Genomic DNA, 20796 nt, shown 5'->3' on the forward strand with positions numbered 1-20796 from the left:
AGATGGTACCTGAACTCACAATGACTAACTCCAAAGGAAGAAGAGTGCTCAAGAACTTCTCTAGCAGGGAAGTGGCTCTCTACTACTGGACCCTGTAGCCAGGGACTGGATGCCAAGACCTCTCTGTCCTCCTCCCTCATCAAACAGCTTTCCCAAGAGACAACACCGGGAACATGGTCCAGCCAGCTCCATCTCCAACATGAGCAGCAGCCCAGCAGGGAACAAAAGGAGATGAAAGGACAGGGTGGGTTCTCCTGTTCGTCAGCCCCGGCAGTGCAGAGGGGTGAGAAAGCGGGGAGATGGGGGCTGCCTGGGCTTCTGTGGTGTCAGAAGTAGACTTGTATAATGAGAAAACTCCCATCACAAATTAAGACAGTATGGAGTGGTGGTGGTGCACGCCTTTAATCTCAAAGACAGCCTGGTCTACTAAGTGAGTTCCAGGATAGCCAGGGCTGATACACAGAGAAACCCTGTCTCGAAAAACCAAAAAACAAAAAACAAAGGAAGACAACAGTGTGTCAGTGTTAGTTACCTTCCCAGCCCTGTGTCAAAATGCCTGACACAAACCACTTAAAACAATATTTAGCCGGGCGGTGGTGGCGCACGCCTTTAATCCCAGCACTCGGGAGGCAGAGCCAGGCGGATCTCTGTGAGTTCGAGGCCAGCCTGGGCTACCAAGTGAGTCCCAGGAAAGGCGCAAAGCTACACAGAGAAACCCTGTCTCGAAAAACCAAAAAAAAAAAAAAAAAAAACAATATTTATTTACCCAGTAGTTTCACAAGTGTCAGTCCACCATGTAAGGCAGGCAAAGCAGAACAGAAGAGCTCCCATCCAGAAGGCCTGTGCAAATAAGGCCCACCCCCAACCCCGCTCCTCCCACTGTGATTTTAACTGGGCCTATGAGATGGTGCCACCCACATTCAATGGATCTTGCCTCTAGTTAATCCTTTCTGGAAATATTCACAAAGACACACCCAGAGAGGTGCTTTCTAATCTCCAAAGACAACTCTAGATCCAACTAAGTTAACAATCAAGATTAACTAACACAGATAAAATGTTGGGCTTATCCAGAGTATCAAGGGATTCTCCCAGACACCTAGCAATCACATGCTGAAGTTCCAGACCACATAACACATTAAAGGTTTTCAGCTTTCAAAAATAAGAACAGCAGTGCTAGGTCACAGGTCAACAGAGTTTCTATGGGAGATGCATGCGATGGTTTGTCTGAAAATATAATTGGACTGTACTAACGAAATGAAACTAGTCTAGTCTTTGAATCAAGTACTTGAGCGTGTTTGGTTTGCCAGCACTCACCAGAAAGATGTCGCCCTCCTGGCCAGATGTTTCAGGCTTACAAGTGCAGAAGGACAGTCACCAATAGTCAGCTGGATTCACTGATGTGGACTGGATATCAAGAGTGCTTAAGACGCACTTGGAGCTGCTGAAACAAAAGTGGTCCTGACATTGCGGTGGCTAACTCATGATGATCCTGCTCTTAACATGAGGCAATTCTTGCTATGGGAATCTTGGTATTTCAAAGCAGCCTATATCAGCAAAAAGTCAATGGAGATGTAAGCACATTGGCTACCATGAAGAAACTAATGAGAAACAATTCACCTTTCAGACGATGCTGAAGATGAAGCCATGTTTGTGGACGATAAGAATGGCTGATATCACTGTTAAAACTGGCTTACTTTTGCTTTAGATATTGCTGCCTGCTACTGCTTGCCAAGTTCTCAATCCTACAGGTTCCAGGAACAGACTTCATGATTTGTGGCAGCTGAACTGTAACAGTGAGCCTGCAAAAAGTGTGTGCAATACCTTACAGGGCAGGGCTTTCAGAGGATGGTCCAATGGATGGTACTTCAAAGGGTCTAACTGGGGCTTGTGTAGGGTCACTGTCAGCTTCTACCACAAATATGCAGACACTCTCGTTAGGAGGGTTGGCAAGACAGCTCAGCAGTTAAGAGAGCTTCCTGCTCTGGCAGAGGACCTGAGTTCAAATCCTAGCATCCACACCAGGCAGCTCATAACCACCTGTAAGTCCAGCTCCAGGGGAGTTGCCCTCTTCTGGCCCCTACAGGTACCTCCACACACATGACATATATTTATACAAATACACATATACAAAAATGAAAATCAAAATTTTAATTTAATTTTAAAATTAACTCTTGTCAGATATGGAAAACTTCAGAAGTGAACCTCAACGCATCCCACCAACACCAACAGCTTTCTTGGATCAGTCTCAGCAGAGATAATTTCTGGTTTCCAGATGTATCCACTCAGGAAACCCAGCAATGCATCCTTGAGGATGCTCTGAACACAAACAACTAGCGTTTCCTCTACTGAGTTAAGTGATGGTCACCTGTTTATTTAGGTGAGACAGTGGGGTGCTAATTACAGACATTGAGACGTTATGAGACAGTGGAGGCACCAAGAAGGAGTCCGCTGCTTAGCAACAGAGCAGCTTTAAATTCTGTTACAAAGTTGTTGCTGACACAAGATGAACACATGGCATCTCTGGCAGACTTTCTCAACCAGGCTATTAAATATGCCAGATGACCCAGCAAAGCCCCCCAGAGGAGGCAGACCACAAAATATGGCTCTTTTAAAAGTTCCATGGACTGCTCCAGGAGTTCTTGGCAAGTCTCAGGTGTGGTTCCCAAAAGATATTCTCAGTAGGGCTGCAGACAGGCTCAGTCATTAAGAGAACACACTGCTCTTTCAGAGTTCAGCTCCCAGCAGCCCTGTCAGGTGGCTCACAAAAATGCCTGGCACTCCAGCTCCAGTGGCTCAGACACCCCTTCAGGTGTCCACGGGCACCTGCTCCCATGTGCACATAACCATACACAGACACATACATACTTTAAAATAAAATTTCAAAATATTTAAAGAAAGAAAGATATTCTTAGAAATGGAGTTAATGTGCTCCTTCAACACCAGGCTACTTACTGTCTTAGTTAGGGTTTCTATTGCTGCAGTGAAACACCATGACCAAAGTGACTTGGGGAGGAAATGGTTTATTTGGCTTATACTTCCACATCCCAGTTCATCACTGAAGGAAGTCAGGGCAGGGACTCAAACAGGGCAGGAACCTGGAGACAGGAGCTGATGCAGAGGTCATGGAGGAGTGCTGCTTGCTGACTTGCTCCCCATGGCTTGCTCAGTCTGCTTTCTTATAGAACCAGGACACCAGCCCAGGGATGGCACCACCCACAATGGGCTGGGCCCTCCCCCATCAATCACTAATTAAGAAAATACCCATGGCATTTACCTAGGGTAAGAAGTTCTGTCTCAACCACCTCATCAGTCACATGTTCAAAGATGGAAGGAAGAGCCAGGAGCTCCTTCTTCTCAACCGCAGCAAGGCGGGATAAGACACATCAGGGATCCTAATGATGACAGGTACTCACCCCTCGGCTCAGTGTTGAGCTGTACTGTGACTAGCACTGGAAGGACAAGGACTGCAAAGACATTACTTTGTGTTCCCTCAATCAGTTCTGGTGGTTCACTGTGTGGCAGAGAGTGTCATGGGCCTGATTACTGTCATCCAAAGAGAAGCCAAATGTCCATGTCCAAATACCAGAAAGGTGTTCTCCCTCACAATCGGTAGAAACTCTGGAGAGCCACCGATGGACCAGGGAGATCTGAATGTTCTCTGGCACCTTTACCATAAACCTCGGTCTGGAGAACACCACCAGTGTTGGCTTACCAAGCTGTGCAGACACATGGCCTCAGCTACGCCAAGCACCCTCAGCAAGGATACTGGCATAATGTAAAGACGCTCTACAGACGACTTATAACTTTGTGAAATATGTCAGCAGTCCATGATAAAGTTTCAAAAAATTATTCCCAGCTCTGCTTCCAGGGAAAGAGGCCATAAGGACTAGATCTCCCTATGTTTCCCTCAAATGCTGGGGTTTTTTAACACTGTTTCAGGCTTACTGCAGTGTATTCATTTAGAATCATCTATAAACTGTGGATAATTTTTACTAAATGGAGCACCCAACAAGCAAAGAGTTTCTTTCTCACTGGTTCTGTTCTGCATCAAAAGACATGGCAGAACCATTCTAGCACCTCAATTTCTTTACTAGAACTTTAAGGTAGATCTGATATAAAAACCATAAAACTGGAAAATGTTATACTTTAATAAAAGTGAAATTAAATAAAGTGAAAAGTTTCATTTTTATGTGTGCAAGCACAAAATGGGTAGACTATATCTAACTATCAAAACTAGCCTTTTGTAAATATCAATCACAATTCTTTAAACTACTTCAATGTGAATGTGTATTCCACAATGGAATGATATAAAAAATTGATTTAAAAGTAGGGGCTATACAGTTCTTTTTACTAACAGATGTATACATACATATTAAAGTAAAATCTAAAATAACAAGGCCAATCAAATCTAGCAATGTGTTATTTTAAAAAAATAAACGGATGGGGTGAAGTGCGGTGAAGGGCTCAGGATGGAGTCCAGCACCCAGCATACCTGGTTCTATCAGTCCCTAGTTCCCTAAGGGTGGAGCCCAGCACCCAGCATACCTGGCTCTATCAGTCCCTAGTTCCCTAAGGGTGGAGCCCAGCACCCAGCATACCTGGCTCTATCAGTCCCTAGTTCCCTAAGGATGGAGCCCAGCACCGAGCATACCTGGTTCTATCAGTCCCTAGTTCCCTAAGGATGGAGCCCAGCACCCAGCATACCTGGTTCTATCAGTCCCTAGTTCCCTAAGGATGGAGTCCAGCACCCAGCATACCTGGCTCTATCAGTCCCTAGTTCCCTCAGGATGGAGCCCAGCACCGAGCATACCTGGTTCTATCAGTCCCTAGTTCCCTAAGGATGGAGTCCAGCACCCAGCATACCTGGTTCTATCAGTCCCTAGTTCCCTAAGGATGGAGTCCAGCACCCAGCATACCTGGTTCTATCAGTCCCTAGTTCCCTAAGGGTGTAGTCCAGCACCCAGCATACCTGGTTCTATCAGTCCCTAGTTCCCTAAGGATGGAGTCCAGCACCCAGCATACCTGGTTCTATCAGTCCCTAGTTCCCTAAGGATGGAGTCCAGCACCCAGCATACCTGGTTCTATCAGTCCCTAGTTCCCTCAGGGTGGAGCCCAGCACCCAGCATACCTGGTTCTATCAGTCCCTATCTCTTTCCCTTCAGGGTAAGAGAGTAGAGAAGAATTTTAACCTAAATGTAACATGATTTGATTCTCATTAATAAACCAATGACTATAATTTACCACACTGTAGTAAACATAACACAATATGATCACAAAATAAAGAAAAAGAAAGGGTGCTGGTAATACTCAACATGAGTACCAAGAACATATTTGGCAAAATAAGCATAGAAGAGCATTTCCTAAATCTGACTCATTCCCTTAAAACTGAGAAGGTAGCAAACTTCTGTCAGTACATCTACACAGCTCCATGTGTGCTGGGAATGTCTTTCTGTTTGCTGTGAAGGTGTTGCTCTGATTGACTGATAAATAAAACACTGATTGGCCAGTAGCCAGGCAGGAAGGATAGTGTAGGCAGGATAAGGAGGGAGGAGACTTCTGGAAAGTGGAAGGCTGAGTCAGGAGACACTGCCAACCGCTGCCATGAGAAGCAAGAGTAAAGTACCGGTAAGCCACGAGCCACATGGCAATGTACAGATTAATAAAAATGGGTTAATTTAAGATAGAAGAATTAGATAGCAGGAAGCCTGCCACGACCATACAGTTTATAAGTAATAGAAGTCTCTGTGAGTTTACTTGGGTCTGAGCGAGCGGGACTGGAGAAAACTCCAGCTACACATATGAGAAGGGCAAACCAATATAGTAAGAACAGAAATACTAGTCAGGTATGATAGATATGAGCACACCCATAATCCCAGCCCTTAGGAGACTGAGTTGGACTTTCACCTAAAAGCAACCTGTATGTAGGACCTTGTCTCAAAAACAACAACAACAAAACGAATTAGCCAAATACAGTGGTAATGACTGCAGTCCCAGCATTTGGGAACAGAAGCAGGTTAGGGAGCAGTCTGGGCTACATAAGGAGTTCCAGACCAGCCATGGCGATACAAGGATCCCATGTCACAAACAAAAAAGAACTGCAAAACTGCCATTGCCTTTACACAATAAAAATGCCTATATGGGGCTGGGAGGTGGTAATGCATGTCTTTAATCCTAGCACTTGGGAGGCAGAGGCAGGCAGATGTCTATGAGTTCGAGGCCAGCCTGATCTACAGAGCAAGATCCAGGACAGCCAAGGCTAAACAGAGAAATCTTATCTTGAGGGGGGGAAAATGTCTACCTGGGAGCTGGAGAGCTGTTCGGCAGCTAGAACTACACATTGCTCTTACAGAGGACCCAGGACCCACATCAGAGGCCTCACAACCACCTGTAGCTCCAGCTCAAAGAGATGAGACGCTTCTAGCCTCCCTTGGCACCTGCACTAACATGCACATAACCCACACACAGACATACACATTGATACATAATTAAAAATTTAAAAGGAGCCAGCAAGATGGTTCAGTGGATAAAGGCACTTACCACCAGGTCTGACCTGAGTTCAATCCCTGGACCCCTTCAGCTGTTAATACCCTGACCTACACACACACACACACACACACACACACACACACACACACACACACACACGATAGATAAATATAGATAGACAGATAGATAGATAGATATAGATAGAGATCAATAAATAGTAAATAAATATAAATAAATAAAAATAATCTAAAAAAACTGTCTACATAGAAAACAAAAAATCATCTAGAAACGAACTGCCACAATAAAGAGACATTAAGAGTTGCTGTATTCAAAATCAATACATGTAACTCAATCACCTTTCCATATACCAACAAAAAAACAGGAAAAGCAATCTAACAACAATTCATGCCCCCAAAAAGAACAAGATAAAAGACTAAGTCCAATAGAAAATTTACCATATCTTTAGACTCTAAGACATCATCAATAGGAAGAAAACCATGTTCACGGGTATAAAAGATATTAGGGGGCTAATTTTCATCATTAAGCTAACTGGGAGTGGAATCACATCTATAAGTGTGCCTATTTCAGAGAGATCTAACTGAAAAAGAAAGACCCACCCTGAATGTGCAGAATGTGAGTGGTAAAATTCCACAGAGTGGGTGCCAGGCTGAATGAGGAAAAAGAAAGTGAGCTGGGCACCAGCATCCATTGCTCTGCCTCCTGACATGAAACGACGCATTGACACCAGCTGCCACACTTTCCCCATGATCATCTGCTCTCTAAATCATGAGCTGAAATAATCCCTTCCCAGATTAAGTTGCTTCTCTTAGAAACTTAGTCACAGCACTGGAAAAGGACTCACGCAGATTATTCCTCACTCAGTGGCCTGCAGACAGATCTGAGAATATTTTTTAATTTAGCACAACAACTAGACAAGAGCCATGATAACACATGTAAAAGGTCTCACACCACGGGCTTTGAATTTGCATCTGTTCATTAGAAGCATATGTAGACAAAGAAAGTTTTTATCCTTTCCTCTTTCCTTCACAGACCATGAAATTCAGATGCTTCATTCCACCATCCCATTTCTCTCACAGGGAGCAATGGACCAGATCAAGGGAACAAAAGAATGGTGTTGTGATGTTGGGTTGAATGAGAAACCAGGGTTCCCAATTCACATGTCATTATGCCCACAGAGATGGCCGTGTTGCCCAAGACTTACAGTCACAGAAGAGGTCTGTACAGCACAGGACTCTTGATGAACACCTACTGCTGTGAAAGAGCAACATGCAACCCAGGGCAGTCAACTGAGAAAAACAATACTCCAGGCCAGAGGTGCAGTGCAGCAAAGACATTGCCAACAACCCTCAGCGAGCATCACACCATCCAGTAGTATGTGTATAGATGGAATCGGAATGAGCTCAGTCACTCGAGAGCCTCCATGCAGACATCCCACTAAAATCAGTCTTAAGAGATAGCCAGAGTTCATAGTGACTGGAAGGGTAAAGACAGACATTCTCTATGCAGAAAGGCCCCTAAAAGCACGGTTGGGATAGCAGGAATCCAACTGTAAAGTAAGAGGATGTCTACAACAGCACAAGAAAGCCTGAGTACAGGTCGGGCCAGGTGAAGGAAGACCCAGAACAGTGGAAAAGGGTTGGTGAGGAGTCAGACAGACTGGCGGTTCAGATGGAACAGGCCTGGAAGCTGTCAAGTGATAGCACTGTGAAGAATGAGGAGAGTCTTCCAGGAGGCTGTGGGATAAGGGGGCCACAGGGCAAGTAGCACCCAAAGCAAGAATTGAAGAAGCCATGGATCTAGAGTTGCTCGAAGCCCCCTGATGAAACAGCAAGAAGATAAAGACACTCTGAGAGCCAGCCCTGTGACTCGGCACAGGAAAGCAGCCTTCTGAGTCAGGAGGACATGAAGAAAAGTGCGGTTATCACTCTTCTACTTCTCAACACCAGTCAACTATAGTGAAGATTCAGAGCCTGATGTGAAGACATCACTTCAGGAAAGTGGGAGGCACATTTCCTAACACAAGTATCACACCATCAAAGTATCTGAAAAGTATATAGTAAATTACCAGGTAGAAACGGTGACTTCTTCTTCATAATTTTTTTCTCTTTCTTATCCATCTTCTCAGGGCTTTCCTGTCCCTTTTCCTGCTCAGCATCCATGGAATCAGCTTGCTCAGCAGAGACACTAGAGGCATGTGGACTCTGCGGAGAGCCTGTGGACGGCTGGGCATGGCTGCAGTCGCTGGGAGGTGCTGCAACTGGAAGTGAAGACAGCCCACTGTTTTCTAAGGCTTGCTGAGACAGAACAAAACTACAAGGTTAGAAAAGGCGGCAGCCCAAGGTGCCTACCAAAAGCTATCCCAAGATGCCATCGAGTTTTACCCCAGAACTCTAACTCCACTCCAAGAAATCAGTTCTACAATTCCAAGAGACTTTACTCTAGGAGGCTGCGACATACTTCTAATACCTGACATCTCACTCCCACCCAAAACGTGTATAAGTGGTTACAGTTCTTAAATTAATGGGATTAAAACAATTAACATTCAGAAATCTTAGCTCAGACAACTTGAGCTGTCTCTTAACATATTCGAGTCACAAGTTACCTTGGGTCCACCTTTGAGGCACACCTAACCAACTTATCATAAGGTACAGAGAAAAGAGGACAGTTGCCTCACTGGGGGGAAACACAGCTGTGAATGCCACACTCTGGCCCACAGCTGGGAGAACTGAGAAACTGCCACCAACATCCTTCCTCCTAATCTCCAGGAAATGCTGGGGCCATTCATTCACATATCAATGACACAACCAACATCCATGTCCTCTATACTATGCATGCCTAGGACCATCTAACTAGTACACCTGCATCTCAGGAAGAATGAAACACTTCAACTCTCTCAACAGAGATAGATGGACACAGGACAAGCTTTAAAGAACCTACCCATGTCCAGTTAGCTCATTTATGGAATTAAAAAAAAAAGTTTCCATCTTTCTTAAAAGTACAGATTAACAAACTGTTTAGAATTCAGCACCTCCTGCTGGTGATCACATAGGCATATTTTGTTTTACTACTATCATTTTCAATGTGGCCACATTTTTAAACCACACTCCTTGCATCTCTACTGCTCATTAATAAACCCTGATCTCTGAGACCCCAAACGTGAAAGCCTTGCCCAGTAGATAAGCATGCTTCACCTGGAGGATGTCCTGGTTGATGCCCACTGTCACACTCAGTTGCCGCCCAGACTGTGGGGACTGCTGTGCCTCTACCGGCCCCGGCTCAGACAGTTCCAGAAGCTGCTGAATGACATCAGTCACTGCCTGAGAATTCTGCTGACTAGAGACTGATGAGACCTGGGCTTCCACCTGCTGCAGAGGCAAAGTCTGAAAGATCGTGGCCTGGAACACAGCAACATTTTCATTAAAAATGCACCTTTTAATTTAAACACAAACTATATTAAGGGAACATCCTCTCTAATGGCATCAAAAGCTACTGCTGCTTCCCAAACTTAAAGCTGAAATGTAATTCCCCAGGGATTTCTGTGAGGCACAATGTTAGCTCTTATAAGAAGACACTCAATAAACCCTTCTACAACAGTCTAAGAGTTCTTATGAGAGGGGTAGAGGCTATCAACCTTCATCTTCCCATTATCCACCAAAACAGACTGAGTGAATTAAAAAAACATAACATTAAGGAAAGACAGACATGAAGGCAAAGAAAGGGAGGGAGGCCAATGTGGACAAAATATTTAACACATTTCTGATATGCTACAGCCAAGAAAGTACTAGAAAATCCAGCCTGATTCCTGCCAGACCTCAGGAGCTGAGATGCCAGGTCCAAAGTCAGTTAAGGGCAGTGCAAGTTAAGCCTAGTGCTGCAGAGGCGGACAGACTCATCTACACCTACAGAATGCAAATGACCAAAGAGAGCTACACAGTTAGTAACAATATATCCGAAGTCACTCACCAATGACAGCAAGTGTACCCCAGCAACACACAGTGTTCGCTAATAAAAGCGACTGGCAGTGAGAAAAATACTGGGAGGTCACTGTACACTCTGTTTTAGTCTTGTATTCCTAAAACTGCTAGACAAATGATGTTGAAACGATGATAAAGAATCTCATGCCATCCTCCATAGAACCACAAGGAACTTACCTTCAGGCAATGGATGATAGATAGACAGACAGATAGATAGATAGATAGATAGATAGATAGATAGATAGATAGATAGAGAGAGAGAGGGGGGAGGGAGGGAGGGAGGGAGATACAAACTAACGAGGCTCAGGGTGCTTTTTATGGCATTTAGTCCCTCAAACTAAAGTCCTCTGTGCTCTGACACCACATTGAAGAGCAGGTTCCCAAGGAAGAGGGATGGAAAGAATACAAGCCAGAGGATGGTGAGACGTGTAGCCAAAAGGAGACACTGACGTAGCCTTCCCACTCATGAACTCACTGTAGCTATGGTTACCTGCACGAGGGTACGAAACTGGATCCCTCAACAATGCACTATGGATGAGGGAGGGGCCTCTGGGCCTTACCCCTCCCTGGGGGACCACTAGCAATTCAGAGTTGAGGAAGGAGGTGGTGGTGTTCTTTTAGTGGTGTAGCCATGGCTCCAGTAAATTAACTCACAGCCATGCTCAGACAAAAGCCTCACACCAACTTCACTGATCACACACAGAAAGTAGAAAGGGAACTTGTTGAGAAGAAGAGTTCTAGTTGGGGAGGGAGTAGGATAAAAGAGATAGATGAATGGGGGGGAGTGAAAATGACTAGTCAAACAAAAAATTAAAACTTAAGAAAAAACAAGCAAACATGTTCCCTGGTGTGGTGGCCACTCTTGGTTGTCAACTTGACTACATTTGGAACTAACTAAAACCCAAAGAGGGCTGGGCATACTTGTGAGGGATGTTTTTCATAATTAAATCTTTTGAGTTGGGAAGATCCACCTTTAATCCAGAGGATTCAAAGTGTGAAGTTCCACCTTAAATCTGGGCCAGCCATTCTACGGACAGACTATAAGGACATGGAGGAAGGCAGCTGGCTCTCTTTGCCTGATTGTCCTCACTCTCACGAGCAAGTCCATCCCTTCACTGGCATTAGAGCCTACTCTTCAGGATTCTGGGGTATACTGAAGACCATTCTGAGACAGCAGCCTTGTGGATTGGGAAGCTATTGGATTCTTGGACCTTCTGTTGGTAGACAGTCATTGTTAGACTAGCTGGACCATAGCCTGCCTGTAAGGCATTCTAATAAATTCTCTTTGGGGGAGGAGGACATATGATAGACAGACAGACAGATGATATCTAAATAGATAGATGATTGATAGATAGATGAATGGATGGATGGATGAATGATGGATGGATGGATGGATAGGATGGATGGATAAATGAATGGATGGATGGACAGACAAACAACAGAGATAGATCAGACAGATGATAGATTTAGATAGATAGATAGATAGATAGATAGATAGATAGATAGATAGATAGATAGATAATGATAGATAGACGATTGATAGATGGAGGATGGATGGATGGATGGATGGATGGATGGATGGACGGACGGACGGACGGACAGACAGACAGACAGACAGACAGATAAATAGATGAGATAGATGGGCCGGGCGGTGGTGGCGCACGCCTTTAATCCCAGCACTCGGGAGGCAGAGCCAGGTGGATCTCTGTGAGTTCGAGGCCAGCCTGGGCTACCAAGTGAGTTCCAGGAAAGGCACAAAGCTACACAGAGAAACCCTATCTTGAAAAACAAAAACAAACAAACAAAAAAAAGAGATAGATGGATGATAGATAGATAGACAGACAGACAGACAGACAGACATTCATTCTGTAAGTTCTGTTCCTCTAAAGAACCCTGATGAATACACTTGGTCACATGCATACAAAGTAAGCCTTCACCAGCTGTGCATGGCAATCTGGCTTAACTTTGTCTTCTGAGACACAAACAGGCCGCCAGAAATGGCAAGAGCCATGAAGGATGGAAGAGGGGAGAAAAAAGCAGCAGATCAGATGCAGCAGGAGTGGATTTCAGAAGAAAGTGCCGCACTTCAGAAAAAAAGAGGTTTAAAAAAGAAACAATCCAGCTGGGCGGCGGTGGCACACGCCTTAATCCCAGCATTCAGGAGGCAGAGCCAGGCAGATCTCTGTGAGTTCGAGGCCAGCCAGGTCTACAGAGCGAGATCCAGGGCAGGCACCTAAAGTACACAGAGAAACCCTGTCTCGAAAAACCAAAAAGAAAAGAAACAATCCTGTTGTGGACGCAGCTTTCTCTCTCTCTTACGCTCATTCTCTCTCCTCTCTCTCTCTCTGTAGCATGCTCCCTCTCTCTCATACACACACAAGTTATTATCCAGATTATTTAGTATAACCACCTTTTGATTTACATACTGTCAAAGGAAATGGTGAAACTATTATTTGGTTATTGACATACTAAAATATTCAATTTTTAAAATCCCAAAATAAAATGAAAATTCTTCTGTACTTTGTAGTCAACTTTAATGATACTACATTCTATGCTTTGATTTTGTAATTTATTATCAACTGATCAAATATGGTAGAAGTTACTGATTAATCTGTATCCATGTGTGCATTTGTGTGGGACTGTGTTTTTCTGGGTAACATGTTTGAGTATGCCTGTCTGTACTTAGAGTCATTCCATTTCTAAATACATGTACCAGAAAGCAGAATTTGATATTCCAAAAGACTTAGGAGATATTATTACTGCCACATGAGAAAATGAGAAACATTACCTACAAAGCAGATTAACTCTTAAATGAAAGATAAACAAGATGTAATGGTCATCAATAGCATTGACTGCAAGAACTGAATTCCATAAATTACTGATAATTTTCCCAGTTCTACAGTTTAGATGACAAGCCACACATCAAGACTATGTGTCATTACCCTGAAGTTTACACAGACTCATTTTCATGAATTAGGAGAAAAAAACAAAACACCTTACTTAGAAAACCTGAACTGTAATTTTTGGTACTAAATACTTAACTTAAAGGTTCATATTTAAAATGAGATTTGAGGTTTTTGTTTTTTTAAGCCCCTCTAAAAATCAAATGATTAAACTTACCGTTATAACATGTGCAGTCTCTGAAGAACTTGTGGAATTCGAGGGTCCACCCATGTGCATCTTGCTGATATGAGTGTTTAAGCTACCTAAACTTTTAAAAATGCAGCTACATTCTGTACAGTTATAAGTGGGCCCATTTTTTACCTTAAAAAAAGGAAAAAGTCGTTTTTCAAATCTTTAGGTAATAGATGAGCATATTTAAGTTATAGCAAAGAAAATTTGCCTACAACTTGCTGACTCAGCTAGGTGGGCTGGCCAGCAAGCCCTCGGGAGCTGCCTGTCTCCACCTCCACAGCACTGGGGTCACACGCGTGTGCCATCACGCCTGGCTTTTTTTCCCCAGTGTGGATTCTGGAGACTGAACTCAAGTCCTCATGTCGGCAAAGCAAGAACTTTCAGCAGAGCTACCCTCAAGTGTCAGTCATTCAATTTTTGTTGCATTTTTTTAGCTCCCCAGATGGTACTTAAGGTTTAACTCCATGAAAAAATTTAAAGATACATATTTGTTTCTTTTAATGATAGTTTCCACTGCACAATAAAAAAGTATTTGTGTTAAAATATTCCTTTATATTCTGTAATTAAGCCATAACTAAGACACTAAAACTAATAGACACACTGCTTAAAACAAAGTTTAAGCCAGGCAGTGGTGGTGCACGCCTTTAATCCCAGTACTCAGGAGGCAGAGCCAGGCGGATCTCTGTTAAGTGGGAGGCCAGCCTGGTCTACAGAGCGAGATCCAGGGTAGGCACCAAAACTACACAGAGAAACCCTGTCTTGAAAAACCAAAAAACAAAAAGAAAAAACAAAGTTTAACCTAGCTAACACAAATGTTTCCAGATCTACAATTAAGCCAACTGCGATCATTTGAGCTGACCCACGCAGCAAGGCAATAATGTGCAGCTAGGTCTGTATAGAAGTGTGCCACAGGGCCATGTGCCAGCTCCAGGCTGTCTGGGTAAGACCAGCACTTTCTGCTATACTTCCTGTCTTTCACTTCTCACACTTGACCGTGTCTATTGCTGAAACTGATGATTATGGTCGACAGGTCACACTACCAAAAGTATTATCATTCTTAAATACTTGGTAAAAATAAGAAGACAAGATGGATGTTGTATTTCTCCCACATATAATAAACCCAAAAGAGCCTGGTACAGTGGCACACAGGACCCCAACACTCAGGAAGCTGAAGCTGAAGGACTGCTATGAATGCAAGGCAGCCTAAGCTACATGCTGAGTACCACACCAGCCGAAGCCCCAGAGCAGGACCTGTCAACAACAACAAAACAGTATGTTCCCATCAAGGTATTTCTGCTAAAATAGGTTACTGTACATAAGCTCAATCCGCACTTTTCAAAACTGTGACATAGTGTCTCAGGCTAGGCAGGACCTCACCCTGAGATAGTGCACAGCCCAAACACCATGCTCACCTCTGAGTGGACCCTCTGCACATGGGACTGCAGGTTCCCCTTCTGAGAGAAGGCGGCAGGACAAAAGGCACAGGCGTGCGGCTTTTCTCCTGTGTGCTTGATCATGTGGGTCTGCAGGGCCCCCTTCTGGTTAAAAGCTTTTCCACACTCACTGCATTTGAATGGCCTTTCACCTAGCCGGAGAGAAAAAGAATCACCATGTGAGCATTTTAGGAGGCGAGAAATACACAAGGCACATAAACTCAAGGCTCCAACCTATCCCTCCAGCCAAAACACCTCCCAGGGATTCCAAACTCATATATACAGGTGTCTCTTAGAATTTCAACCTGTCTTAGACAAATCTTTCCATGTCCCAAGCGAATCCCATGCAGTTCTTGCAGGGTCATCCCTCCTTTCTCTCAGCCTCCTTCTCCCTGGTCAGCCCTGCTCACTGTCCCAAACTACTGCCCCCCGCAGGGTACAGCCCATCCTTCCTCCTAACCCTGAGCAGCCCTGCGGCTTCCACCAGGCCCTGTCTGGGCTGCCCTCAACAGAGAGACTCTCTCTGAATGACAGCACAGCAAGCTTGCTTTGCTCAGTGCCTCCAGAGCATCTCAGTCCCACTCAGCTGCTGCTCTCTACTGAACCTTCTGCTCCCTCACACTGAAGGTCTGCCACCTAGGCCTGCCCATCCTCCCTGAGAACCCACACAGCTTGCTCTCTCATGGTTCTTCTGCCCCTGCCACAGGATCACAAGAATGACTTTTCAACCAATTCTAGTTGATTTCAAAATCCCCCATGTCTATCCTGTAATCCTTGCTCCCCTTTTCTGCTTAATTCCCTCCATATGACCTGTAATCAGTAACTTTTGACAGTTCACTGATTATTCAACTCCTCTTACGATACATGCTCCAAGAAAGAAAGGTTTTTAACTGTCCTGTTCATGACTCTTAACTTCAGTATGTCACATGCATTATCATTCTACAGGTAGTCATTCACTGACAAATGACTGAAAAGAGAAAATTATGTAGTTAAAATCTAACTACAAACTAGTTCAATGTCTTAAAAGTTCCATTCCCTGGGAAATATATGGGCAGATAGATTCCCTACTTCTCTGAACCAAGCTCGGAGTTAAGAAAATTAGTGAGATGGAGATGGGAGTGATCTTAGAGAAAAGGTACCATTGGGGAGGGACACACAGCTAGGATGCTCAACAAGAACTGTGGGTCCTAGGCATGGGGTGTCCTTACCAGAGGCATTCTTTCTGTTCTAGTGGTATTAGCTGAGATGCACCTCGCCTTTCCTGGATGGGGTTCATAGAACTGAAGCAGTAGCCCATGAAGATCACCACATCACATCACACGTCACATGAGGTACATCCACTCAAAGACCAAGCGGAGAACACATGAGCCTTCTACTTAGGAGCATGTTTGTTAGCCTACCTGCTCTTGAGCCTTGTAAGCTAGTAAGAAGATGCTGAGGACTTCCCCAGCATTCCATGCACTCAAGAGGCCAGCCATGACGACTAAGTGTGATGAAAAGCTCAATGTCAAGAAGAGGACATATGGTCAATTCCCAAAATCACATGAAAGTGTCTAACAGCATTGTGCCTAGGGAATGTGCTACTCTGATGTATGCATTTATGAACGTGCAGAAAAAAAATCTCAAGGAGCAGACATCAAACTGTTAACGGTATAAAAGGCCTAAGAAAGCAGTGTTAAGTACTGTTTTCTTTGCATGCTCCTACTTTAAGAGATGTAACCCCTTCAAGCTAATTTTTTCATTAAAGGAAGATAAGCTAGAACTTAACTCTCTAAAACACAATGTTTTATCACATTGTCATATCACAAAATGTTTATCACATTTTTCCTTTTGATACAGGGTTTCATGTATCCCAGACTGGCCTCAAACTTACTATAGTTAATGATGACCTTAAACTTTACTCTTTTTGAGACAAGGTCTCATCATATATCTCTTCTGGTCTAGAATTCCCTATGTAGACCAAGCTAGCCTTGAACTCACACAGCTCCCCTGCTTCTGCCTCCAGAGTGTTGGTATCAAAGGTGTGCATTACCATGCCTGGCTGACCTTGAACTTTTGATCCTCCTGCCTCCACCTCCCAAATGCTAGGATGACAAGCATATACCACCACAATCTAGTTTGTGTAGTACCAGGAACTGAACCCAGGACTTTATGCACGGTGGACAAGTACTCAACCACCTAAACCATGTCTCCATGCCAACATTCATTCTAAAGACAGCACGTTTTTCTTCCCTTGATTTAGGGAACATAGAATGATGCTCTGAAAATATCAACTTTATACTGGCATATAAGTGAGCTAAGAAATTATCTGAGTGATTCTGTAATACAGTATATGAGACATTTCATTAGGACACACAAAAAATGTAAAGAGCAGCACAGCACAGTCAGAACTGGTCAAAGCAGCCAGTCAAACAGCTCTAACTCCACGCTGTTCTGTCACTGTGAATCAAACAATCCAGAGCACGGGTCGTTACTGTCTTCATTTTAATATATACACATTTGCCATTTCCTTCATCCTTCTCTAGAGAACACATGCACTACTCACAATAGCATAAACTGTCTTACACAAAATGGCAAAGACTATTTAGTTGTGAATACTGTATTCATTTCAAATACTCAAGCAAGCCTAACAAGCAAGCAAGGTAATACATAAGGAAATGAGGGTTTTGCTATTTTAATGCTGTTTAGTTGGTTAGTTGATTGGTTTTGTGAAGCAGAGTCTCAAACTGTAGACCAGGCTGGCCTGGAACTCACTATGTAGCTAAGGTGTCCCAAAGCCCTATCTTCCTACCTCAGCCTCCTGAGTGCTAGGATTACAGGTCTGTCCTGCCATGCCCAGCTGCCTTAGCATTTTGTAGCCTGCTTCATTAAAGCCAAATTGTCACCCACACAGACCCTGTGCTGCCTTTACTTCTGTAGATCTAACTAGCCCAGGTGCCACACAAGTAAAAACCATAATGTCAACTCCAACTGACTGGAGCTCACTGGACCCAAACACTTCTCTGCATTTTTTCATCTGTAATCTAGAACAACTACCTGACATACACAGACTCTCCACTTTTCACAGAATGAAATCAGAAACATTAGCTAACTGCACCGAGGTTGTACAGTGAACTACAGAAAAGCTAGGGTTAAACTACAAGTTGAATTAACAGTAAGCACATTTTCTTTCCTTCAAGTCACACAATAAACCATGGGAAAACATATGCTTCTCATACCTGTGTGTATCCTTATGTGTCGCGTTAACTGACTGGGCTTTTGAAATGTCTTTCCACAGTGTGGGCACGAGTATGTGAAGCTGCTCCTGTCAACGTTCCGATTGTAAGATCTTGTACCTGATGCCCTAGTACGACATACGGGGAAAAACATTGAGTCATCCTTACATTACAGTTTCTAAGTGAACTACTACCACAGAGGTCAACTGGGTGGTCATCAGAACATGCTTTAATGATAAATCAGACATTTATCTGTCCAACATACAAACACAAAAGCACACATTTATGAGTCTTGTGAAAAGGGAAGCTTGGTTTGTTCCAGCCCTGACAGTGACTGGGAAGCAAATGAGAAGGTATCTTTTAAAGCACGTTTTGTTGGTTCAGTCAGCATAGAGGCCCATGCAGATAGTTCTCCACCGACAAGTCCATGCTCTCCCACAGCTCTCTGTGATCAGCAGTACCCTCCACCACACAGCTAGACAACTGACTCTTGACTTGACCTCCCTGGACACTGGCTGGCCAGCAGCAACAGCCAAACATCAAAAAGAACCCCGTGCCCCTGCCTCAGCCTCGGAGCAGTTACGTCATCACCTGCCACCAGGTGCCTTTCCACTGTCAGCTCTGCGACATGCGTACCCCTTAAAAGTGCTTGTCCGTCAGTGCCCACTCTTGTTCCTCTTGTTTTCTGTCTGTCTGTCTGTCTGCCTCTCTCATGTCCCCACTCAAAATGGCCTTTCACTCTTTCATTCTCTCTCCCCTCTCCCAATAAATCTCTTGCACTAACAAAAAAAAGAAGAAAAAAGAACCCTGTGCCATGTCAACCTGTTCCTTTCCATGTCAAGAACTGGAAACTCCTTAGGTTCAGATCTTAAGACCTCACACGGATTCTCCAAATCCATCTTCAAAAGCTGCTTGTTTTACTCTCATCATGCCACCTATCAGCCACCAACACTAGAGGAGAGCACAGCCTACCCACAGAACAGATAGCCTCCTGGCAGCCTGCTGCCCTCCTGCTAAGGCTGTCCATGAGAAAAGCAACCACCCATACCTTTCCAATCAGCTCCTGACGCCAGCATGTGTAGAAAGCATGTCTTCTCTATACACGTACACAGACTCACATGTAGAGAGAGAATGAGAACACTCCGGTGATCCTGCCGCTGCTTCCCTACTGCTGAGACTACACACATGCACCATCACACATGCTAGAGTGCTGGGGACTAAACCCAGAACTTTGTGCATGGTAGGCAAGCACTCAACCAACTGAGATACATTCCCAACCCACACTGTATTTTTAAAATAAAAACCACTGAAATAGCAATGCATGCCTGTAACCTAGCACTCAGGATATGGAGGTAAGAGGATGGTAAGTTTAAGGTCAGCCTGGACTATGCAACAAAATCCTGTCTCAAAAAAACAAAAACAAATCAGACACTAAAGTAATGGGGATATTAGTCAACAATAGGCAAAGTGAACGTGAAAGACAGGAGGCAGGAACCACCTTCTCGGTTCTCCTGTCTAAAGTGCACCCTGGGAGTATATTACATGCTGCCCAGTGTTTATAGACTCCATAAACTTTCTGAGTTAACTGGTAAAAGACTTCTTGTTAAAAATAAGACATTTCCTAACCATTGGACCTTGGCATGGTGGCAGACTAAATTGATAACAGAACTGCTGAACAATCACTGACACTGTCCTTTACAGCAGTCTGTCAGAATCAGCTTGGTGACCAGCACAGAGGCAATATACCTGTTATCCTAGTACTCGGGATCTCCATGAGCAGGAGGCTAACATGGGCTACAGAGAGAGACCCTATCTTTAAAACAAACAAACAAAAACCCACATACACAACCAAAAACAACAGAAGACACCAGAAGTCAGCTCAGTGAAAGTGACAGCTGATGACCACCATCAGGAAAGGGAATCCTGGCAGCCAGGACAACCTCCTTTACTTCTTTGTTATTAAAAAACAAAAATTCCTCCCCACCCCAAGGCTCAGGGACCACTGGAGAAGAAGGAGCATTAAGAATTGAGAGCCAGAGGATGAGGAGGGGTGCTGCGAAGCAGCTTCCTAGACAACATGTGGCCACTGCACTCATGAGCGCACAGCAGCTGTGCTTGCCTGCACAGATCTGTACAGTACTGACCTATCAGCTTTCAGGAGGCCTCAGCCTGCCTGAGGAGCCATGGGCAGTCCATGGCTGCTTTTGCTGCAGGAGGATAGCCACTTGTAAGCTGTCCATGATTCAGTAAATAATACCACAATCATGCACATGCAAGCAAACCTAACTAAATTTGGTGACCATTAAAAAAAAAATCGTGAAAATAGGAATGAGATGAGTGTAATTAATATCTTGAATGTAATTCATGCCAATGAATTGTGAACTTGAAAATGGTTACAACTGCAAATATTATGTTCATTTAAAAAAAATAAGGTGGAATGTAATCACCATACATTATATGTGTGCATGAAATTGAAGACAGCGATGTTCTAAAATAGAAAGTGGTGATGGTGTCATGGGCCTATGAGGATGC

At 44.0% G+C, this 20796-nt stretch overlaps 1 protein-coding gene across 8 annotated transcripts in view; it reads right to left on the bottom strand.

Annotated features, from left to right (window-relative positions):
- The window catches only part of Znf236 (zinc finger protein 236), a 101837-nt gene that overhangs the window by 63700 nt on the left and 17341 nt on the right, over positions 1 to 20796 (bottom strand). For 6 of the 8 annotated variants that reach the window (XM_052742684.1, XM_052742690.1, XM_052742683.1 and 3 more), the window contains 5 exons: positions 18268 to 18392; positions 15029 to 15201; positions 13602 to 13745; positions 9699 to 9902; positions 8573 to 8801 (listed from right to left, as the gene is read on the bottom strand). In XM_052742684.1, coding sequence (XP_052598644.1) covers positions 8573 to 8801; positions 9699 to 9902; positions 13602 to 13745; positions 15029 to 15201; positions 18268 to 18392 — 875 coding nt within the window. The remainder of the gene's footprint in view (positions 1 to 8572; positions 8802 to 9698; positions 9903 to 13601; positions 13746 to 15028; positions 15202 to 18267; positions 18393 to 20796) is intronic. The other 2 variants (XM_052742686.1, XM_052742685.1) reach the window with 1 other exon arrangement.

Source organism: Peromyscus californicus, unplaced genomic scaffold, assembly GCF_007827085.1.
Source record: "Peromyscus californicus insignis strain IS unplaced genomic scaffold, ASM782708v3 Scaffold_17__1_contigs__length_78620276, whole genome shotgun sequence".
Taxonomy (NCBI): domain Eukaryota; kingdom Metazoa; phylum Chordata; class Mammalia; order Rodentia; family Cricetidae; genus Peromyscus; species Peromyscus californicus.